Genomic DNA, 22902 nt, shown 5'->3' with positions numbered 1-22902 from the left:
CATTTGAGGACACGCTTTGGAAGCATGACACTGTTCAGCGGTACAGTGTCTGTGGTGCTTTGACTACATGCAGTAAGTTTTCCATTCTAGTTGGTGGGAAGAGAAAGTCCCCGAAAGTTACTGAATTCCAGTGATAGATAGCAGACTCACAATGCTAAATGATTAGGTAAATGCTATGTGGATCTTGGTTTGGAAGATTGTGTGAAATTTCAAGTGCCTGGAGCTAGTTCTGTGATACATGAACACAGATCTGCACCCCAACTCTGGTCCTTCAGCCCAACTCTGATCCCTCACAATTCTTATAGTGCCCTGTCCTCTCTACTCTGCCCATGGGCATGACAAGGGGACATGGGCATGACCAGGGACATGATTGTGATCCAGAGACACAGGCAAGAAGGGGAACATGATTGTGATCATCAGGAGACACAGGTATGACCATGGACATGACTGTGATCAGGGAAACAATAGAACTAGAGTCACACCCACATTTTCCATGAGAGGTACCCACCACACGCTCGCCACCTCTGCCAGGGTGTCCATACAGAAAGGCAGTACATGGACATCGCTGTATGACCAGCTTGCTCTGACTCCTGAATTTAACCTTGTCTTACATGGATCTGAACTTCTGGGAGACATTTTGCTGCCATTCTCAAGGTACAGAACTTATTCCACGCTCTCTCTGCCCTTTCCCGGTAACAGCTGCCATGCCTCCTTTCTCCCTAGGAGCTGGAGTTCCAGGACTTGACAGCAGTGCTGCACTGTGTCCACTCCTTCCTGGCTGCCAAGGTGGCCTCCCTGGACCCCGTGTTCATGGAAAGCCAGAGGGTTGCTCGGAGATATGCCTGTAGCAGCTGAGCACCGCCAATGAACTATTTTCTTAAGAAATGACTCTTTCCTGCACAATATTGCACCGTTGTGTGATTTTATAAGGGGCCTCTAGTTGTTATACCAATAAAGACGTCACTAGTTTCACAGATGGCCTGGTTGTTGATTCTGACAGGGGCTGGGGGTGCTGTTACACCCTGAACTACTGGGACGGGACGCAGGTCCCGGAGGGCCCATTCCTGCTGGCACTGCACACACACTCCGCTGCCCATGCTGGCAAAGTCGGAGCTTATTATTGTCAACTGTGATTCAGGTGTTGCCAGTACACCTCTGCTCTGTCCTGGAGGATGAGGGGAGGCCCCATTGCCCGGCCAGACGTGGGAGAAGCAAGGGCTGAGACACCACCTAGCGAAGGAGGAAATCCCTTTTAACTCTTCAAGCTTAATACCAAGTATCTATATATTAATCCTTTCCTAAGTGAATTCTATGTAATTTAAATATGGCTTCTGTTTTTAACTAGTTTGTCACATATAACTTGTACTTTGATTTCCTTTTTTCCTCACATCATTTAGGATTTGTAAGCACAGACAGTTTCTAGTTTTGCTATTAAAGGTAATTTATTGGAGTTCTTGAGGTTTCTTTCAGAAATACAAGCTGTGGCAAGACCATGTTCTCGGGTTGTAAGGAGTACAGGAGAGCCTCAGCCACCCGGCAGAAGTGCAGGACTAAGAAAGCTTGGAGATGCCCTGCAGCAGCAGCTGTGCGGCTGGCGGGCACCTGCTGCTGCTCCTGGTGACATGTCCTCAGCCAGGGCCCACTGCCCCACCTCCCAGAGCTGCCCCCCCCACCTCCCAGTGCCCCTCCATGTCCCCCAGCCCCACCTCCCTCAACTCCCCCCCACCCTCACCTCCCAATGTCCCCCTACCTCCCAGAGCTGCCCCCCACCTCCCAGTGCCCCTCCATGTCCCCCAGCCCCACCCCCTCAACTCCCCCCCACCCTCACCTCCCAATGTCCCCCTACCTCCCAGAGCTGCCCCCCACCTCCCCCAACCCCACCTTCCCACCTCCCAATGTCCCCCTACCTCCCAGAGCTGCCCCCACCTCCTCCAACCTCACCTCCCCACCTCCCAATGTCCCCCTACCTCCCAGAGCTGCCCCCCACCTCCTCCAACCTCACCTCCCCACCTCCCAATGTCCCCCTACCTCCCAGAGCTGCCCCCACCTCCTCCAACCCCACTACCCCACCTCCCAATGTCCCCCTACCTCCCAGAGCTGCCCCCCACCTCCTCCAACCCCACTACCCCACCTCCCCACCACCCTCAACTTTCCACTGCCTCCACCTCCCTCCCAATGCTCCAGCCTGTGAACTGTGTGCCCAGGAGACATAAAATTAGAATCTCCTTTCCCCAGCTTTCTTGCAGCAGACACTCTCCACGTGACTTCTGGTGTCGACACTCACCTCTCCAGGTTCTCATGTTCCTCTTATGCAAAACGCAAGATCCCACTAATACAGAGAGGACATTCTGCACAAGAGCAGGGAAAATGGAGACTTTTTAAATTTCCTTTTTATGAAGAAAAAAGTTTCAAAATAAGCACTTACTAGATAGCAACAAAGACAGTCATTTCTTTTTTTTTCAAATTTTTATTATCAAACTGATGTACAGAAAGGTTACAGTTTCATACGTTAGGCATTGGATACATTTCTTGTCCTGTTTGTTACCTTGTCCCTCATACCCCCCTCCCTCCCCTCCCCCTCCTTTCCCTCCCCCCCCCCGAGGTGTTCAGTTCACTTACACCAAACAGTTTTGCAAGTATTGCTTTTGTAGTTGTTTCTCTTTTTTTACCCTGTGTCTCTCAAATTTGGTATTCCGTTTGAATTTCCTACTTCCAATACCAGTAAACACGGTTTCCAATATACTCAGATAAGATTACAGAGATAGTGTAGGTACAACCACAGGAATGTGATACAAGAACATCATCAATATTAGAAGCTACAGATACATATAGGACGTTGAAAGTAGTTACAACTGTGATATAACAATTGTTTCCATAACATGGAGTTCATTTCACTTAGCATCATCTTATGTGTTCATAAGGGTATAGCTATTGGGCCTTGTGATGCTCTGCTATGACTTGCCTAAACCTGTACTAATTATTCCCAATAAGGGAGACCATAGAGTCCATGTTTCTTTGGGTCTGGCTCACTTATTTCTGAGGAAATCTTACGCTAAACTTTATTTTCATAGTTTGTACAAATGTACAATTCCTTCTGAAGGATGCAGTATTTTTTAACTTAAAAACATCAAACGTTTTCTTCTAAGAACAAAGCCGATGGTGAGGTTACGCCCCCCCCCCCGCCAGCTCTTGTAGAGACCACTGGCATCGACCCACAAACACTGTGCCCCCGGGCAAGGCCCCAGCCTCCAGGCACATGCCTGGCCCTTGCAGAGCACTTGGCGTGAAGGTCTCAGCCCTGGGTCACCATTCCAGGAATCCACCTTGACATCAGCTCCCCCAGGCCCTTTGGGACAGGCACAAGCCAGAGGTCACTTTTATTTGAGATAATAGGCAGTTAACTATGTTTTGCAGTCTTATATCTTGGCAGAAATCAGACCATCTTTGATCTCTGCAGCTGCCATTTGTGGAAATCTCAGCTGAGCATCTTTGTGGCCACCCCTGCTGCTCACAGCTCTCCTGGGTGCAGGGTGCAGGCACAATCGAACACACGGCAGTGAAGTCACCAAATCATGCAGGCCACCTGCGCGTGGGTGCTAGGGCTGGATGGGAGCAGCGGCCTGGCCAACATGGCCTGGCCCGGCTCATCCCTTCCTTCCGTGGAGACACCAGCGTGGAGATGCTGGGGCACCCATAGATTCTGGGAAGTGCTGAAGCACCAGACACACGTGAGTGTCTACACAACTTACCTTCCATGGACAGGTAAGGACTGCTCCTCTCTTCCTGATTATCTTTACTAATGCATATTAACTGTACATGGGTGAAATTTATGTGACGTTCCTACACATCCACACACTGCCTGGTCAAGTCCATGTGCCCTCTGCCCTCTGCCTCCACTGGGAATGAGCCCCATGTGTCCTTCCTCTAGTCTGTGAGGAGCATGGAAGACATGGCCCTCTGAGCAGCCACAAAGGCTGTGGTTTTCTCCACCACACCCACACAGTGTGCCCGTGGAAAGCCAGTGATCTGTGCCTGAGAAATGTTCTTAAAAGGAATGGCTTGTCCTGGAACACAGAGGTGGAGTGAAAAGAAAACACTGCATTTCTTCAACCATTTTCAAGTAGATTCCATCAACAGCAAGAGCCGGGCCCTTCGCCTCCTGAGCCTCTGAATAGTTCTCATGCTGGGAAGTCCCAGGTCTCTGAGTGCTCCCTGTGTGTCCGCACAAGCAACATTTAAATCCCTGAGTCAGGGTGGGACTGGGACACAGAGGGACTATGGGGAAACAGACACAGCAGCTATGCCGGGGAGTAAGGACACTAGCCGAGGAGACTCCAAAGACACAAGGGTAGGGGAAATCAAGAGAGTGTAGAGCCAAGACCATGTGGATGTCAAATTTGCTGAAAACAAGCTTAAGTGTGGGTTATGACATAACTTTGGCACTGGAAATAGGGAGGAAAGCCAGACTGGACAGGGTGAGAAAGAGTGGGAGGGAAGAAGCGGAGGCCATGATTGCTGGCCTGCACTACATTGAACTTGTTGCCCTATTTTCAGTCCAGTAGCTCCATGTCATCAGCACAGGCACCCAGCAGAGCCACTTCACCACCTACCACACAATTCCCCTCACCAACTCACGCTGACACTCTGTCCCCTAACAACATCCCTCGTCTCTCTCCCCCAGCCCAGCAACCACGACCAGCCTCCAAGCCCACAGAGTCCACGCCTCCCACAAGTAGGCTCAGGCCTCAGTGTCCACAGAGTCCACGCCTCCCACAAACAAGCTCAGGCCTCCATGTCCACACAGTCCACACCTCCCACAAGTGGGCTCAGGCCTCCATATCCACACAGTCCACACCTCCCACGAGCGGGCTCAGGCCTCCGTGTCCACACAGTCCACACCTCCCACGAACAGGCTCAGGCCTCCATGTCCACACAGTCCACACCTCCCACGAGCGGGCTCAGGCCTCCATATCCACACAGTCCACACCTCCCATGAACAGGCTCAGGCCTCCATATCCACACAGTCCACACCTCCCACGAACAGGCTCAGGCCTCCGTGTCCACACAGTCCACACCTCCCATGAACGGGCTCAGGCCTCTCTGTCCACACAGTCCACACCTCCTACGAGCGGGCTCAGGCCTCCATATCCACACAGTCCACACCTCCCACGAGTGTGCTCAGGCCTCCATGTCCACACAGTCCACACCTCCCACGAGTGGGCTCAGGCCTCCATGTCCACACAGTCCACACCTCCCACGAACGGGCTCAGGCCTCTCTGTCCACACAGTCCACACCTCCCACGAGTGGGCTCAGGCCTCCATATCCACACAGTCCATACCTCCCACGAGTGGGCTCAGGCCTCCATGTCCACACAGTCCACACCTCCCACGAGCGGGCTCAGGCCTCCATGTCCACATAGTCCACATGTCCCACGAGTGGGCTCAGGCCTCTGTGCCCACGGAGTCCACACCTCCCTTGAGCGGGCTCAGGCTTCTGTGCCCACAGAGTCCACACCTCCCACTAGCGGGCTCAGGCCTCTGTGCCCATGGAGTCCACACCTCCATGAGCAGTCTCAGGCCTCCATGTCCCCACAGTCCACGGCTCCCACGGTCTCAGGCCTCCGTGTCCACACAGTCCACAACTCCCACGAGCAGGCTGCAGCCATCTCGCCTTCATACCCACTTGTTTCACTTCACATAACACCATTTATCATCTTAACAAAGGCTAAGGTGTCTTCTTGGCTTCCATGTTCACAATGGTCGGTTTATTTTTTGCTTTACCCGTCTCTCCACTCACACCTTTCTCTAGGTGTGGCTCTCTAGGTGTGGCTCTGCCGGTGGCTGGAGGTTTGGGCATTCCAGAATAGTTGTGCTGTTGTTTGTTCTCACCGTGCTGAGCACCAGTCTTAGTGCAGACATAAAGCTGGGTTTACAGTGTTTTGCAGGGCAGGTGAGCACGGGTTCTCTCACAGTCACTATTATTTCTGTTACTCCTCATAGCAATCTAAATCCACTAAAATTATGAGTGATACAGTGTGAACAATACTGAAATACATCTAGGAGTGGAGATCGTGAGCGGAACTCATTGAAAGCTGCCAAGAAGGAGGGGCCAGGGCAGGGGTGAGGGGAAGTGAACACTGGTCTGACTGTGTGCACAGTGTGTGCATGCATGAAACACCATGGGGACTGCTTGAGGAACGCGTAGCTGCCCTTATGACAGTGAATGACAGGAAGGTGAGCCAGATCCTCCTGGGTGTGAGTGCCTGTGGGAGGGAGGAGGGCAAAAGGAGGAGTTAATTAGGGTAAGTGGAACAAGGAAGCTGGTTGCAGTTGGTTTGGGGAGGAGAAGGGAACACAGGGAGAACTATGGAAGTGGTAAGGGCTGATCAAGGAATATTGCACACATATATGTTATGTCAGAGTGAGACTGCCTTGTACACCTAATCAATGACAATTTAAAATGTGAAAAAGATAACTTTAAAAAGGAAGGAATAAATGAATGGCTCTGTCACCTTCTCTCTGGCATAGGTGAAGGACCGTCTTCTGAACTCTCTTCTTTGGATGGCACTGTGAGGACACATTGTGTTAGAATTTCAAAGACTGCTGCCCAAAGGCACAGAACCGGGTCTGGGCTTGCCGTTCTTCTGGTGGGTGCCGGGCCTAGAGGCCTTCTGGATGGCGTATCACGCCTGATTGGGAAATGACTAGAAAGCTCTGAGAGGAATGAAGTGTTCCTCACACCCCACTGAGTGGCAGACAAGGTGCACACACCACTTGAGTCTCTGACGTCAATCACAAGACATCCTGCGCAGAAATCAGAGCTCACTGGACTTCTGGGCAGCTGGTTGGCACCCGAGGTTATGTGGGAGTGTATAACCTAGAAAGCCATTTAAATTAATCAGTGATCAGAGTCACAACTGTCAGATCATGATGGCAGTTACTTCACCACCTATAAATCAGCCCCTATTATGAGGCCCAAGCAGCTCCCCACCTTGGCCAGTGGACTCCACCATGCTCCCTCATTTCCACTCGAGGATGCCACCCCATGTGCCCGAGGAAGCTGCAGCGGTGTCTGCACAAACCCTCAGGGAGCGGTGCATGCTTCTATTCAGACACTTAGCTGCTTCCGTGCCCTGGGACTGGTGAGCAGACTTACAAATGGCATCATGTCAGCTACTTCATCAAGAAACTAAGGTGAAAAGCTTGGGTGTTCCTAGAAGCTGGAGGGAGGTGTGCCTCTCACCACCTTCAGTAGCACTGACCAAGGGGCTCAGACACTGGTTCAATGTTAAGAAATGTCTCAGTGCTGTATAGGATCTGCCCAGAGGTCTGGTGGTTCCAACTCTGACATGGCTTTCATAGCCAGGGACTTGCAGTCTTCTGATGGTATTTACACAGCCACTGTCATGGATGAGTAGGAGGTACTCCAGCAAATTCCCCACCCCGCACGGCTATTGAAATCAACCAAATGATGGCTCTCATCACAACTGCTTTGTCCAACTTGGTCTAGTAACAGCCACAAGTCTTTGAAGTACAGATACGCACTGGTCTGGTGAATGCATCACTTTCCACCAGGAAGCAAAAACAAAAGCAGTTGACATTCATCTGGGATGGATAACAGTACGCAGTCATGAATTACTCACCAAGATAGGTTGCATCTTTTTCGCTCTGTCCTGAGAGAGTATGAAGGACTGATTTGCCTGGGTATTATGCCCTCCATCCTACATGGTGCTCCACCCCGCATGGTGCTCCAGCCAGCAACACACTCTCTTCCTTTCCTCCACTTCCCTAGAGAAGGTTCTGATGTGTTTGATAAGTTGAAAACAGGAAGAGGCCGAATGAAGAGGAGGATGATCGTGGAAGATGCCCACGGGTCTGCCCATCATCATCATCGTGGATAGCATCTTGTGCCTTTTGGCTCTACATCCATGGAGCTTCAGGGAGGCCCACAGGGGGATGAGGACGTGGCTAGGCAGCCAGGGAGCACAGCCTACATGAGGGCAGGTAATTATTCAGCCCTCACAAATGGGAGAGCACATTCCGTTCTCCTTTCAGGCCTAAGGACAGTGGTGGTCCAAGGGGGCCATTGGGCACCACCTCATACTGGAATAGCTCCCAGTTCAGCTGGGAGTGTCCCCTTTGTCATGCAGAATTTAACTTGGAGAAGTTGAGATGAAAGTGGAAAATGTTAAGTGGGGTCTGTTGCAATGGGCTCCTTCTTTCTCAAGAAGTACATGGAGTTTCTTTCTAGCTCACATGGACAGAAAGAAGCTGGGCTGGTAAGGCCCTCACTGGTGTGATGCCTTGATGTTGAGCAGACAGGTGCACTGGAGCTGGCACAAGCACAGTGCTGGTGCACGCTCCCTGCCAGAGGGAGGGAAGCCACGCCCTCCCCACTGCTCCAGCAGGCACAAGAGCATACCATCCATTTATATAGTGGTGCTAAGTCCTCAGAAGGCAATCCACCACAGAACTTACCAAACACAATTCTACCAGCTTCACGCATTGTCCTCCTTGCCTGAGAAGAGAAAAGCCTGCGGGTAAAACTTAACATGTTTCCCATATTGTAAGAGGAAATGATCATTAGAAGTAATATGGGGACCAAATGTGGGGAGCTTTTCCCATCAAAACTGATGGATAAGTGATTGCCTGTTAATACACTCAGATGTTGGGTCTCAGCTATACTGTTCTTGGGTGTGCTGGTCTTGGGTATGCTGGGTCTCATGTGTGCTGGTCTCAGCTGGGCTATTCTTGGGTGTGCTGATTTCGGGTGTGCTGAGTCTCGGGTGTACTGGTTTTGGGTGTGTTGGGACGTGGTGTACTGGTCTCAGGTGTTCTGGGTCTTGGGTGTGCTGAATCTTGGGGGTGTTGGTCTTATCTTGGCCAGTCTCAGGTGTGCTGGGTCTCAATTGTGCTATTCTCAGGTATGCTAGGTCTAGGGTGTGCTGGGTCTCGGGTGTATTGGTCTTGAGTATACTGGTCTTGGGTGTACTGGGTCTCCCCTGTGCTACTCTTGGCTTCACTGTTTTGGGGTGTTCTGGTCTCTGGTGTGCTGCTCTTGGCTGTGCTAGTCTCAACTGGGTTAGGGCAGGTCTAATCACTGGGTAGCCATGGTTCACCAGGCTGTCTCCCTGAGGACATTCTGGTTAACAATGTCAGAAGTTCATAAACAGGTACGGAAATCTAAGATTAGAAACTAGAAGGTAATGACTTTGGATTTATGTTCTGCCTTAACAACTCTTAATTCTAAATTACCCTATGAAATTCAGTAGGCATTGAGGATTTTATTACTACTCTCATAAATGCTCAGAACTTAGTAGTATTAGTGATTTGTTCCACATAGGTATACTAGAGAAAGTAGATTTTAGTCCAGTAATCATTCTCAATAATTTTACACTGCCTAACATAACCATGGGTTAAAGTAGGTCACTACTGAGCTTTGGGAGGACTCAAGCTGCCATGTAAGATACATCTGTCCTTAGGAAAACCAAGGCACTATGGCCCGATGGGCTCTCCAGGCCAATTTTACATCTTTCTGGTGAGATAGGGTGTTTGGAGTTAGCAGAGATACACGGCGCTGAGCTGAGGATGCAGCCACTCCTGGCAAGGCTGGAAGCTGTGTGGTTGGCCCCAAGAGGAGGGGGCTATCCTCCGTGTCCCCACAGCTGACCCCAAAGAAGCACGGGGCTGTCCTCTGTGTCCCCACGGCTGGCCCTGAGGAGGCCCCGAGCCGTCCTCTGTGTCCCCACGGCTGGCCCTGAGGAGGCCCCGAGCCGTCCTCTGTGTCCCCACGGCTGGCCCTGAGGAGGCCCCGAGCCGTCCTCTGTGTCCCCACGGCTGGCCCTGAGGAGGCCCCGAGCCGTCCTCTGTGTCCCCACGGCTGATTCTCAGGAGGCCCCAAGCCGTCCTCTGTGTCCCCACGGCTGGCCCTGAGGAGGCTCCGAGCCATCCTCTGTGTCCCCACGGCTGGTCCTGAGGAGGCCCCAAGCCGTCCCCTGTGTCCCCACGGCTGGCCCTGAGGAGGCCCCGAGCCATCCTCTGTGTCCCCACGGCTGATTCTCAGGAGGCCCCAAGCTGTCCTCTGTGTCCCCACGGCTGATTCTCAGGAGGCCCCAAGCTGTCCTCTGTGTCCCCACGGCTGATTCTCAGGAGGTCCTGAGCCGTCCTCTGTGTCCCCACGGCTGGCCCTGAGGAGGCCCCGAGCTGTCCTCTGTGTCCCCACAGCTGGCCCTGAGGAGGCCCCGAGCCGTCCTCTGTGTCCCCATGGTTGGCCCTGAGGAGGCCCCGAGCCGTCCTCTGTGTCCCCACGGCTGGCCCTGAGGAGGCCCCGAGCTGTCCTCTGTGTCCCCACATCTTGTCATTTCAGCTCCAAATGAAGGCGCTTGCAGCCCTGGCTGTCGCCCTGGCCATGGCCAGCACTGGACTTTTCTTCTCTCTTATCTTGAGAGGCAAAGAACTTCCTGGGGGTGAGTAACAGATAAAATACTTTCTTTTGCCCTTATAAAGACATTCTTCACACTTGTCAAACAGAAAGCAGAATGGTAATTACTAGTAGCCAGTAGACATGAGTCCTGTTGTAACTTCCAAAGCTAAAAAATGTAGTTCTTGAGCTTATAAAGGTTAAAATATAATTCTTTTTTAAAATAATGACTTTTCTTATGATAACAGAATTTGAAAAGATTCATTGTACATTTGTTCATTTGCTACACAATTTAAATGGTAGTGGCATAATTTCTGGAATTATGAGCTGCAATGTGAAATTATATTTAACATTTTACTGAGGTATAATGGTTAAAATAAACTAAAATAAATGGTTAAAACTTCTTGGCAAAGAGAAAGACAGAGAGGAGAGACACACCTGGAGATAGTGAGGGATGAGAGGGACAAGCTGCACAGAGGCCCCTGTGGGCCACCGGAGGGGGCTCGTCTAGACCCCTCTGCTGTGTGGGCATCGCTGTCCTTCTAATGTTTACGCAAGCCTGAGATCCAGGAGCAAGCACCTTCGTGAGCTGAATTTGTTTTAATGGAAGGTTGCAGGCTCTTTTCCAGCTCATTGGATTTTGGCAAACAAGGGCTATTAAAACAGTATCCAAGCACAGCTCTGAACGAAAGCTAAGGACTTAGAGTGAAGCAGAACATTCAGGCGCCTGATGTGGTGTATGACTTTAGAGCAGGGAGAAGCTGGCTTTCTTTGTTTCAATCAACACTTTTGGAACTGGATAGCTTCCTTCTTTTTCCCGAAACACTGTGTTTCCTTGCATGGTGGCTTCTGGATGTGCTCTGGGTGCTCAGGGGGACAGAGGAACTGGTGGGGTCAGTGGCCCCATCAGGGCAGAGTTTTCAGCAGGTCAGAAGATGCAGGATAGCGCCAGGTGACAGGGGGGCCCCTAGTTAAGTCACCTGACGCCCTGGAATTCAGTTCCTGGATAGGTCACACTCTGTAGAGGTTCCCTCATCAGTGGACTGGTCAGGGCAGAGAGCAGGCAGGAAGTGCAGACATTGGGGAGGGGAGGTGCAGAGGGAGCAATGGGATCACAGCTCCCGGCACAGCAGGAGGACGGGCACAAGGTGACCCTGAGCTGAAGGCACTGAGGAGGAGTTCTAGAAAAGCCTTCCTCTGCCTCCGCTTGCCAGGAAGCGGGGCGCACCTTCACTCCCTGCCGGGAGGTGCTGGGCCCACCCACCTGGACACCTGGCCCCTGGGAACTGACATCACACTCCATGCTGGTGAAGCATCGCAGTGCCTGCCACTCTGCCTGTCCACAGCCCTTGTCCTGCCTGAGCCTCTCCGAGAGCTGCCCTTCGGCTCAAATCCTATGCAGGCCCAGTTCTCCCCCTTCACCTCTCCGAGCTGGAGCCTCTCCTTTGAGTTTAGTGTCAATACACTCTGTCTTCATTATCTCTCTTTTGCCTATCTAATTTGCACACCCCAGAAAACCAATTTAAGATGGCAGCGGGAAAGGCATCTTTCCTCCACTACAGATAAACTCAGTGTCTTTATGCAGCCAAGAAATAATTAAAATCTGCCCAATGCCAGCAGAGATTTGAGATAATCATAGATGAGAATTCTCTTTTCCTGAGGGAAACTTTTCTACACTAAAATATGTATCTCAGACAAATTTGAGCAGAATAATATATAAGGGTCTAAGGTTTTCTTTAAAATTTAATCCAAAAATAATATTTAATAAAATATTTTGTAGTGAGAGAAAGTAGAGAATGAGCAATAAGTATGTGAAAATTAACTTCAAATCAAAATATATTAATACTGGAAACGAACACAAAATCATCTCTCTAGAATAGTAGAAACATAAATCTCTTCATCCTACTGAATTATTTGTATTTAATTCACTGCTTCTTAAATAATGGCAAGTGGTTTAGTGAAACTCACCTTTGGTGATCGGCTGAAAGGTGGGCTGTGGAGACCACATGGTGCCCACAAGAAGACCACAGGGACTCCGGGCACCCCCACATGTGGGGGTGTCTGCACAGGGACATCATGTGGGGGGGGGTGTCCTGCACCCAGGACACTATGTGTGGGGGGAGGGGCTACACAGGTGACTCCAGGCACAGGGCACCATGAGAGATTCATCATTTTCTTCCGGTGTCTATAGGTCAGATAAAGGACCTTGGAAATAATAATGATGACCTGAGAACTTGAGGTTGACTATTTCTTTTTAATTTTTGAATTTTTTTCTTTATTGTCAATAATTGTGATATAATTATTGTCAATATTGTGATATAGAGGGGTTACAGATTCATATGAAAGGCAGTGAGTACATTTCTTGTTCTGCTTGTTACCTCCTCCCCCCTTTCCCCCTCCCCCTCAAGAGTTGCGCAGTTGGTTTACACCAAATGGTTTTGTAAGTGTTGCTTTTTGAATGGTTTGTCTTTTTGTTCTTTGTCTCTCGATTTTGGTATTCCCTCTCCCTTCCCCAGTTCTATTACCTGTATAAACATATCCAGGGTATTCTTAAAGTGAGGGAGAACTCTGGCATCAAACCTGGGGATTTTAAATTTAAAAAATGGTGTGGTCAGATGCTGAAAGTCCTGAGTCTCATCGCCAAGTGTCTAGCATGTTCGTCAGGAAGGACATAGGGTCTGGCACTCCAGTGAGGGGCTCGGCCCAGCAGTCTGTGTCTGGACAGCCATGGTGACAGCAAGTGGATGGATGGGGGAATTGGTGGGGCACTAACCCTCAGCAAGAGTAAGTGAGACTTCCCAGCACAAACCCTGCCCAGAGGCAATAGAGGCAGAAAACGCGATGCTGAGAGGAGGAAAAGAGACAGCACTGCTGAGCTTTGTGTTGACACCTGGCTCCAGGTCAGGGGGCAGAGAGAGGAGGGAGGAAAGAATAGTGCTGAGATCCTTGCTGACCCTTGACTGCAGGTAAACCTTCCAGGCCATGAGCCCAGGCAGAAGCAGGGGAAAGAGACAGAGGCTCAGGAGCAAATGTCAAGAGGACAGATATTTGGGAGAGATGAGAAAAGAAATAAAGGCCAGAGGAGTCAGAGATATACATAGGGCCATGCTTGTAGGAGGCGGCAGTGGGGAGGGTGTGGGGACTGGAGGGGAGCAGAGACCGCCACTGTCAGCAAACGAACACCAGGGCCCTTGGGATGTGCTAAGGCCTCCACAGAGAGCAGCACGGCAACCCCTAGGACAAAGCAGGGCCCCCGCCAGGCACAGGCGAGAGCGCCAGGCAGGGCCAGGGTGCCAGCTACATGGTGATGCTGTCCCTGAGGCGGACTCCAGAGCCCAGGCTTATGGTTTTCCTGCTGGAAGATGGCAGCAATGGCCACCCATCCCACCTGGCAAATACAGTGCCACAGCTGACTTCAGAGGTAGACATGGAGTCAGTTTTGAGCGGCTGCCGCAGTAGGTTTAGAAGGGAGTTAGAAGAGAATGAACATGAGTGGATTGGGTTCCTGCCTGTGCAGCACCCACTCTGGAGACCGCTGAGCCTCGTTTCTGATGAGGCCAATGTTCTGACATGCCCCACACTCTCAACAGCTTCTAATCACCTTGCATCTTCCAGAGGCAAAACCATGAACAGAAGCTAGAGGGTAGCATGCTCTTGCTAAACTTCCTCATTAGTCTAATGTGTTTCCTGGGGTATGATGTACCAACAAATTCCAAATGTATTGAAACATACATTTTTCAAAAGCAGATATAAAGGTCAGAATCTCCTGTTGAGAGGTCAATGCACAAAAACATTACACTATTCCATTTCCTTCTATAACTAATGCATTTTCTCAATGAAGCACTGGTTATGGAAAAGCCACCCTAGTGACCATAGAGGCCATGCACAATGACCAGAGGCTGTGCACAGAGTGACCAGAGAGGCCTGCACAAAGCACCCTCCCCTACCCCGCTGATCCTTTGCAGGTGTGACCATGCACATAGCACTGCCCCTGCCCCACTGGTGCTTTGAGTCTCAGGCTTTCACTCAGAGAAGGAATCTTGGTTGGCTGAATTTTTCCAGTGCTGGAAAAGTAAAATGTGAGTGAGAGCGATTTCCCTGGAAACTTTTGTCATGTTTGAATATGTCCTTTGCTAAATGCACTTAATAAATAGGTAAATATTTTAGGAAGTTTATCATGGATACAGATAACCAAATGTTCACAAAGAAAACAGTCACTAGACATGGTTTAAGCACCTGAGAAGTGAGGTACAGATCAGCCTCCAGCCCTCTGGTGGCAACAGTCACTCTGTATGTGGCTCCTGCCACACCCTGTCTGTTAGGTTTTTAAAGTAGGCAGCCAGTAAAGGAGAACGCCACGCGGTATTCAGGCAGGAGAGAAAGTTTATTACCGAACTGCTGTCCTGTGATCAAGATTATCCATGGCCAGAGAAAAGGGAGAGAAGGGATGACCCCCACCCAGCCCTGCCTTATCTTGGGCAGGGGCGGGGGTGTGGCCAAGTGGATTAGGATGTGACCTCAGGGGAAGGGGTGGTAACTGCCTCCAGGTCTGCTGGTTACCCAGGTAACTGGATGGGGACTTAATGAGGTGGGGGCATCTGCATGGAGCCTTCCAGGGACAGACCTTACATTCCAGCCTTTTAATAGTTATGAAAAAGGGCGAAGAATCTCTCTGGCTGCTTCCTGCTGGCAAGGGGCGTCGGCATTAGGGGTAAAAGGCAGAAATGCGGCCCCTCCTGGAGAAGGCGAGCAGCAGGGTCCCTTGGTGGTAGATGCCAGTTCTTGAATGAAGCCTGGAAGAAGTCTCATGAGGCAGGGGCTGGACAAAAAATATATATATATAGGCAAAAGGAAGGGTTTAGGGCACAAAATTAAAAATTGGATGACTTGGCTAGTTCTTATACTCAGGTATGGACATTAGATAGACAAGCAACTATCTCTTGATCCCCCGGCTCTGATTAACTTTGAAAGGGCAAGATAAAGTGACTCCATTTAGGATGTGATCATTTTCCTCTTACTCCACTCCATGATCCTTGTTCCCGGAATTGGCTGAGTCCCAGGGGGTCTAAGTGCTTGTTGCTGGGATGGCTTGCCCCTGTTGGCGTTCACGGGGTTTGAACTCAGGGCCTGGGCACTGTCCCTGAGCACTTCTGCTTGAGGCTAGTACTCTACCACTTGAGCCACAGCTCCACTTCCAGCATTTGGCTGGTTAGAGATAAGTCTCTCCAGCCATGCTTCCAGCCTGGCTTTTCTCTGGTTAGTTGCTTGATGGAGTTTGAGAGAGATTTTTCTGCCCGGGCTGGCTTTGAACTGCAATCCAAGGTGTCTTTGCCACAAAAGCCCTTTTTTATTTCCAATTAAAACAACAAGGAGACCAAGGGGACTAGAGCTTACCTGTACCTTGTCAAGAATTTGAGGTGCCAGACTTTGAAGTCAGGCCCCACCACGTGAACCCCATTTTAGAATCGAACCCTGAGCCAATCAGATTTGTACCTGTGTTCTAATCTTGCTTGCACAGCTGATTGTTGTAACCTTGTTCTTTGCCTTTATAAGCCCTGTGTAATCACAGCTCGGGGCTTCCTCCTAACCTCCGCTGTGTCGGTGGGTAGGACGAGGCCCGAGTTGGCAGCTCGTTAAATAAAGCCTTGCCTTGCTTTTGCATTTCAGAGTGTCTGAATCTCGGTGGTCTCCTTGGGGGTGGTCTTGCGACTTGGCACAACAAATTGACCAAATACTTGCCAGAATCCTGCAATGACAAAACTCAGTATATGTGATGAATTTTAGCACATATATATAGCTAGATGGACATATAAAGAATGGCATACTGGTTTTACATCAGTGTTTAAGTCACAGCCAACAATTGTACACCAATTTAACAATCTTTGTCTTGTATGAATTTATGACATACCCATACCATCTTCTTCCTACACTGTTTCTTCAATTCCCTTTTCTGAGACTTCACTAATAAATGACGTTTACACAGATATACACACGGAACACACACTGTGCACATAGGTTTTACAGCATGCAAAAATGAATTTCAGCAGTAGACTCTTTTGGAATTCCAATAGTAAATGACATTTTTTGCCCAATATTTTAGAACCATGTGGTTGGTTAGAAAAATAATTTTGCTAGCAAACAAAAATTTTCAGATTACAAAATGGAGAAACCATATTTTGATAAACTCCAGTGGGATGCCATTTTGAGGGGGGTGGCAGGAGGACACAGACACACTAACAGAGAACATGTAGCATGGCATAATGGCACCTGAGCTGGTACCTGTTAAACCCAATATCCACCATGTGGTTAATGCTACAGAAAAGAACTTTTAGATATCTTTGCAGACAAAGCACATTGGTGGTCAAGCCTCAGTTTCAGAGGTCTGTGAAAAGAGGCAGCTTTGTGAGCAAGGTACATTATCAGGATGGTATGACTTGGAGTTTTATAAAGTAAGCAAGCAAGCAGGCAGATGAGGGAGAAAAAGGAAGAGAGAGAGAAAGAGAGAGAGAGAGAGCCTAAATATAAGTGACTCCTGGCCATTTACCATTGCAGTGGCAAAAACTGTATCTGAGCGAGTATTTCGAGCAGGCCTCATTGCACTGTCAAGAGGCATGCTAGCAGTTTCCCGGCTTGGGTGTGACTGTGATGCAAAACCCAAAAAGCACGGGCGGGAGCGCCTGGTGAGTGGATGAGAGCTTACCGGGCAGAAGCGGCAGAAGCGGTGGACGGAGCAGCAGAGAACCGGAGCAGCAGCAGTTTCACTCACCAGGGTAGACAAGCGGTGTGGATGTGGATGTGGAGGTAGATGTGGAGGCCAGCAATGGTGTTGGTGAAAAGTCCCATGTGGCGTCTCGCAGCAGTTCGATTCAAGGAAAAAGCCGTGAGGACTGGGGATACTCCCAGAAAAAGGAGAAAAATAGATGGGAATTCTGCCTGTCCTGACTCTTAAGCCCTTCCCAAGTCACAGCACCATATATGTTAGGTTTTTTAAAGTAGGTAGCCAGTAAAGGATAACGCCTCTCAGTATTCAGGCAGGAGAGAAAGTTTATTATGGAACTGCTGGCCTGTGGCCCAGGTGATCCGTGGCCGGAGAGAAGGGATAGAAGGGAGAGAAGGGACGACCCCCACCCAGCCCTGCCTTATCTAGGGCAGGGGCAGGGGGTGTGGCCAGGTGGATTAGGATGTGACCTCAGGGGAAGGGGTGGTAAATGTCTCCAGGTCTGCTGGTTACCCAGGTAACTGGGAGGAGACTTTTTTTTTTTTTTTTTTTTTTTTTGGCCAGTCCTGGGCCTTGGACTCAGGGCCTGAGCACTGTCCCTGGCTTCTTCCCGCTCAAGGCTAGCACTCTGCCACTTGAGCCACAGCGCCGCTTCTGGCCGTTTTCTGTATATGTGGTGCTGGGGAATCGAACCTAGGGCCTCGTGTATATGAGGCAGGCACTCTTGCCACTAGGCTATATCCCCAGCCCGGGTGGAGACTTATTGAGGTGGGGGCATCTGCATGGAGCCTTCCAGGGATGGACCTTACACTGTCCTGGTGGGGACACAAGCCCATTGAACACAGTTGCTCTCAGGCCTTCTGGCTCAGAGGCTGTGTGACCATGGCCATGTCTAGCTGAATTGTAGAGAGAGCTTGAGTGGACACATTGCACACTGTTTGTTTGAATTCTGCTGTATGGCATTCTACAGGAAAGACTGGAATGTTCCATGCCACTGACATTGTGGAAGCAAGCAAGCTCATAGTGGACCATGCCGTCTACAGCACAATGGCAAGGTAATGTGACTGGTGGAGGTATGCATGTAGGTTGTCACATGACTGGAGTGGAGGGATGCACAGAGGCTGTCACATGACTAGTGGGGGGGGATCTGCAGGCTTTGTCACATGACTGATTGGTGTTCTTATCAATCACAGAGCGATTGTGACATGGCTGCCTCATTCTGGTAATTTTTAAGAACGTTCTTTTAATCAAAAGAATTGCCAGGAAGTCTTCATTTGGGGCACATTACTTATCCGAGGCAAGGTTAAAGAAATTGTTTCAATTGTTTATTATATTTCAATCAAGAGAGTTGCCTGGGAAAAGTAACATATATCCTTTTTTAACTCCTGCTTTTTGGCTTGTAATGATTCTAATGCCACTAACCCTGGACTAATCTGCATCAGAAAACTTCATTTTAAACAATACTTTAAATAATAATTAACAGAATCCTTAATTTTAAATGTATGACAGGCACATGGCCTCATATTACATAGTCAGATAGCAAAGAACAGACACCAAAATCACTAAGCAGATATTGTTTTCACAAGCTTATCATTATGTTGAAAGTTAAACAAAAATATGTCATTTCTCAAGGTGCAAATTGTCATAAGATAGTTGCTAACTCCAAATTTTTATTATTGTAGACAATACTCTAGTATCGGTTTTGGCTACAAAAAAAGACTGTGCTATGTTCTAAAAACAAATCAGAAAGACAAATATCTCCCATGAATTTATGTGTATTTTTGTATCTGAAATGGGTGGGAATTACCCAAGCAGAGAGGGGAAATAAACCATGGATATCAACACGATCCACCTTCAGTTTCTAGGCTGAGGGGCCTTTTGAACTAATGCCTCCATCCTAAAGACCACACTCAGAGGGGAGGAGGAGGAGGAGGTACTTGATATATTATTTTGGAAAGATTGCTTCTTGGTAGCTCCTGAGCAATATCTTATATGACTATATTTATTTCCTTAATAAAAACAGTTCCCACTGTATGGAAGGTCCCAAGTAAATGTTGGGAATGCAGAGATGAATTTGTGTCCACTACCTTGAAAGTTCGCTTTCCTCATGCCGAGAATGGCATAGGACTATCATGCTAGTTTGGGAAGAGCAGCCTAGAGGTCATCGGGAAGGGCTAGGCTTGGTGTCTTGGGAGATAACCAGCTCAGGTCAAGGTTTTCCTAATCATAAAATGTTTTATACCCCAAAACAAATCTAGTCACGTTACAGCTGAAAACTGGAAAAGAGAAGCTTTTCTCAATAGTAGTGATATCCAAGTTAGCGACTAAGTCCTTCCTTGGAGTCACGTGGGGACTGGAATCACATGGGGACACAAAGTGCAGTGCAGAGCGAGGCCTTCCTGCCCCCAAAGGTCATGGCAGAACAAGACCTTCTTGTCCCCAAGGTCACAGCTTGTTTCTCCCAGGCCATCTGGTACTGCAGCAAGTTGACACCAGGCCACTTGAAGTCTCCATAGCGGTGGCTTCTGAGACCGGGCAAGGACACAGAGCTCTTCTCTCATTTTCACCATCCAGGGTACAGGCAGACAATGTTGGACTGGATTTCCAAGAAGAATAAGAGAACTCTAACGAGCATCAGATGCGTGCAGATGTGGAAGTTTTATAAAGGGAAAACACCGGCCATCTTCAACATTCAACAATGATTCATTATTTACATCCCTTTACTAGCCCTGGGAATCCTGCAGGCAGAATGGCCTAGATTTATTTTTATATACCCCAATAAATGCTTGATTAATGAGCAATCAACTACCAAAGCATCAATAAACAAGATATATCTTCTTGTGATACAGAAACCTCAAGAAAAGGGAAGTCACTTTCCCATCTCAGCTGCTGCCTTTTTCCAAGATGCCTGAGCCATCTAGCAGGACTGTTTCCCAAGCAGCTGAGATCATGGAAACTTCCATACAAGTGATGAAAGAAGAACCCTCATGGCCCACAGGTAAATACCCTGGACCCCACCACACATAAAAACACCCCAGGTGCCACCACCAAACAGGTGAACACCCTGGACCCCACCACACAGGTAAACATCCTGGGTGCCACCACCAAACAGGTGGACACCCTGGACCCCACCACACAGATAAACACCCTGGGTGCCACCACCAAACAGGTGGACACCCTGGACCCCACCCCCACACAGATAAAAACCCTGGATCCCACCACCACACATTGAACACCCTAGACCCCACCACTACGCAGGTGAACTCCCTGAACCCCACCACACTTGGACCTTACCACCACACAGGTGGATACCCTGGACCCCACCCCCACACAGATAAACACCCTGGATCCAGGGCCTGTGTTCTTTCAGAATCACAAGCCAGCAGGCCTGAGTCCCAGGGAGACAAGCCAGCTAGCCACTGGTCAGCTCTCCCACAGGGGGCATTTGGTGCCTCCTTCATCGCTGCCCAGAGAGGTGTCCTCTCGCAGTGCCATGGTCCTTCAGAAGACACCGCAAGCATGGCCTGGATCACTCTGAACTCTGCCTTGGTCAGGTTTGCTAACAGTGTTCACCTCTTTCTAAAACCAAACAAAAAACCCTTACTATTCCTTTTCTATTAACCCTTGGGTCCTCTTTCCTGTGACTCTAAGTTTGATTTATAGTTTTGTCCATATTTGTGTTATTCAAGAAAGCAAAATACGACTGCTCTGTAGCCACTTAGTAGAAGCAGCTGTCATTACATCTCCAAGATAGCTTTGAAGATAATGCTAGGAAATTCTGACTAACTAGATTACAAATGACATCAAAGTAGTCACTAAAAAATCCAGGAAGAAATAAATTCCATTTTCAAATAGAAACAAAGCAAGCCTCTTTAATAGTGAATGCTCCCTCAGAAGAACATTTGAACAAGCTTAGACTACAAGTAACATTCAGTTAACAAAGGAGCACACATTCCACATATGCTAAAACACAGCAATGTCCTTCAAAATCATGTGTGGGACCATAGCTGTTAATAAATGGAGCAAATGCTCAGAAAGAGCCAGGAGGGGGCTGACATCCAGTTGTCACTACTTGTCTGTGAGGTGATGGACAGGAAAAGCTACCTCCTGTCCATGGAGCGATGGACAGGAAGTCTCCTGATCCTTCTACTTCACATTCCAAATGCTCTAGATTGGTGATATTTATGATGGAAATAACCTAAAAACACCCTACCATGTGAGATCCTGACTCTATATTGTGGCCTGGGCCAAACACCTGCCCACTCTCCCTACTACCCAGGCAAGGGGCTGGGTATTGCAGGAGCATGAGGCAGGAGACCCACCTCCTCTGTACTGTGTTTACCTGTGTGGTGGGATCCAGGGTATTCACTTGTGTGGTGGTGGAGACCAGGGTGCCTATCTGGGTGGTAGTGGTGGTATCCAGGGTGTTTATCTGTGTGGTGAGGCCCAGGGTGCTCACCTGTGTGGTGGTAGGGTCCAGGGGTGTTTATCGGTGTGATGGTGAGACCCAGGGCATTCACCTGTGTGGTGGTGGGGTCCAGGGTGTTTATATGTGTGGTGGTGGGGCAAGAGAGAGCTCAAGGGGATGAAATGAGGAGCAGCAGAATGAAAAGGAGAGGCAGCTTCTCTCCAGGAGTGAGGAGATTCCTTGGGAGAGGCTGAGCCTGCCTTTATTAGGTAGTTCGGTCATTGCAATAATAGAATTTATGGTCTGTGATTTGTTGCTCAGATGTTTTATCAGAAGAGCTCCTGAGCATGATTGCCAATCTGTCTGGCTGCCTACCGTACATGCTGCCACCAAAGTGTCCCAGCACCTGCCTGGCAGACAAGTACCGGCTCATCACAGGCGCCTGCAACAACAGGTACACTACACACACCGGCTGTCCACCCTGGAGACCCACCACCATCACGAGTGTGGGGCTTGCCTCCCGGCTCCTGGCTGCCATGGTCCTAGCCTCCTGCCAGGCACCACACCGCAGCCTCAAGCAGTACTCATTCCCTGGTCACCACCCTCTTCCTAAATGCTCACGTGGCTCTATCGCTCTCCTAACGGGCTGAACCAAAATACTCAGACATGGTCCTTGAATTTTCCACCCCACTGGCCCTTCAGCGTGACCCCAGGAATGAGTGCTCTTTCCACCCACCTTAGGCAAAGAGAAATATTTAGCCCTGCACACATGCCACAGCCTCCAGCCTGGTCCCCAAACAAGGACACCAACTCATCACAACACCTCTCTGGCTGTGCCCTCTCTTAGACTCAGCACTAAGACCTCAGCTCCTCAGGACTCCTGGGGAGCTCTGGCCATGCTGCCAGTCCATCATCCTCTGTCACTTGACCCTGCACCTTTCTTCCCCATCATGAATCAATGCTGTCCATTCCCTCCTCCACCTTGCTGGCATGTCCATTCATTCCTCTACCTCCCATCAGCCCAGAACATGGTGTGGTGAGACACGGTCTCTACACAATGCTGTGTAGCAGGGTCCAGGAGGCCCAGACGAATGTCCAGGAAATATATGCACTGAGGGAATGCACAGGAAAATGTCCGGGAAATGCGTGGACTGGGGGAAGTGCAGGGAAATGTCTGGGAAATGCGTGGACTGGGGGAAGTGCAGGGAACTGTGTAAACTGGGGAAACGTGCAGGAAAATGTCCAGGAAATATATGCACTGAGGGAAGGCACAGGGAAATGTCCAGTAAACGCATGGACTGGGGGAACGTGCAGGAAAATGTCTGGGAAATGCGTGGACTGGGGGAAGTGCAGGGA

The 22902-nt window shown here is 49.5% G+C and overlaps 2 protein-coding genes across 2 annotated transcripts in view; both read left to right on the top strand.

Annotated features, from left to right (window-relative positions):
- The window catches only part of Sntg2 (syntrophin gamma 2), a 152909-nt gene extending 152054 nt beyond the window's left edge, over positions 1 to 855 (top strand). Inside the window, exon 17 of the mRNA XM_048352189.1 lies at positions 724 to 855. Coding sequence (XP_048208146.1) covers positions 724 to 855 — 132 coding nt within the window. The remainder of the gene's footprint in view (positions 1 to 723) is intronic.
- Positions 856 to 10372: 9517 nt separating this feature from the next.
- Positions 10373 to 22902, top strand: part of Tpo (thyroid peroxidase) — a 31519-nt gene continuing 18989 nt past the window's right edge. Inside the window, exons 1-4 of the mRNA XM_048352243.1 lie at positions 10373 to 10466; positions 18109 to 18193; positions 19988 to 20136; positions 21868 to 22000. Coding sequence (XP_048208200.1) covers positions 10373 to 10466; positions 18109 to 18193; positions 19988 to 20136; positions 21868 to 22000 — 461 coding nt within the window. The remainder of the gene's footprint in view (positions 10467 to 18108; positions 18194 to 19987; positions 20137 to 21867; positions 22001 to 22902) is intronic.

This window comes from Perognathus longimembris, chromosome 8 (assembly GCF_023159225.1).
Source record: "Perognathus longimembris pacificus isolate PPM17 chromosome 8, ASM2315922v1, whole genome shotgun sequence".
Lineage (NCBI taxonomy): Eukaryota > Metazoa > Chordata > Mammalia > Rodentia > Heteromyidae > Perognathus > Perognathus longimembris.
The sequence above is the reverse complement of the archived record's forward strand: the minus strand, read 5'-3'. Positions and strand labels throughout refer to the sequence as shown.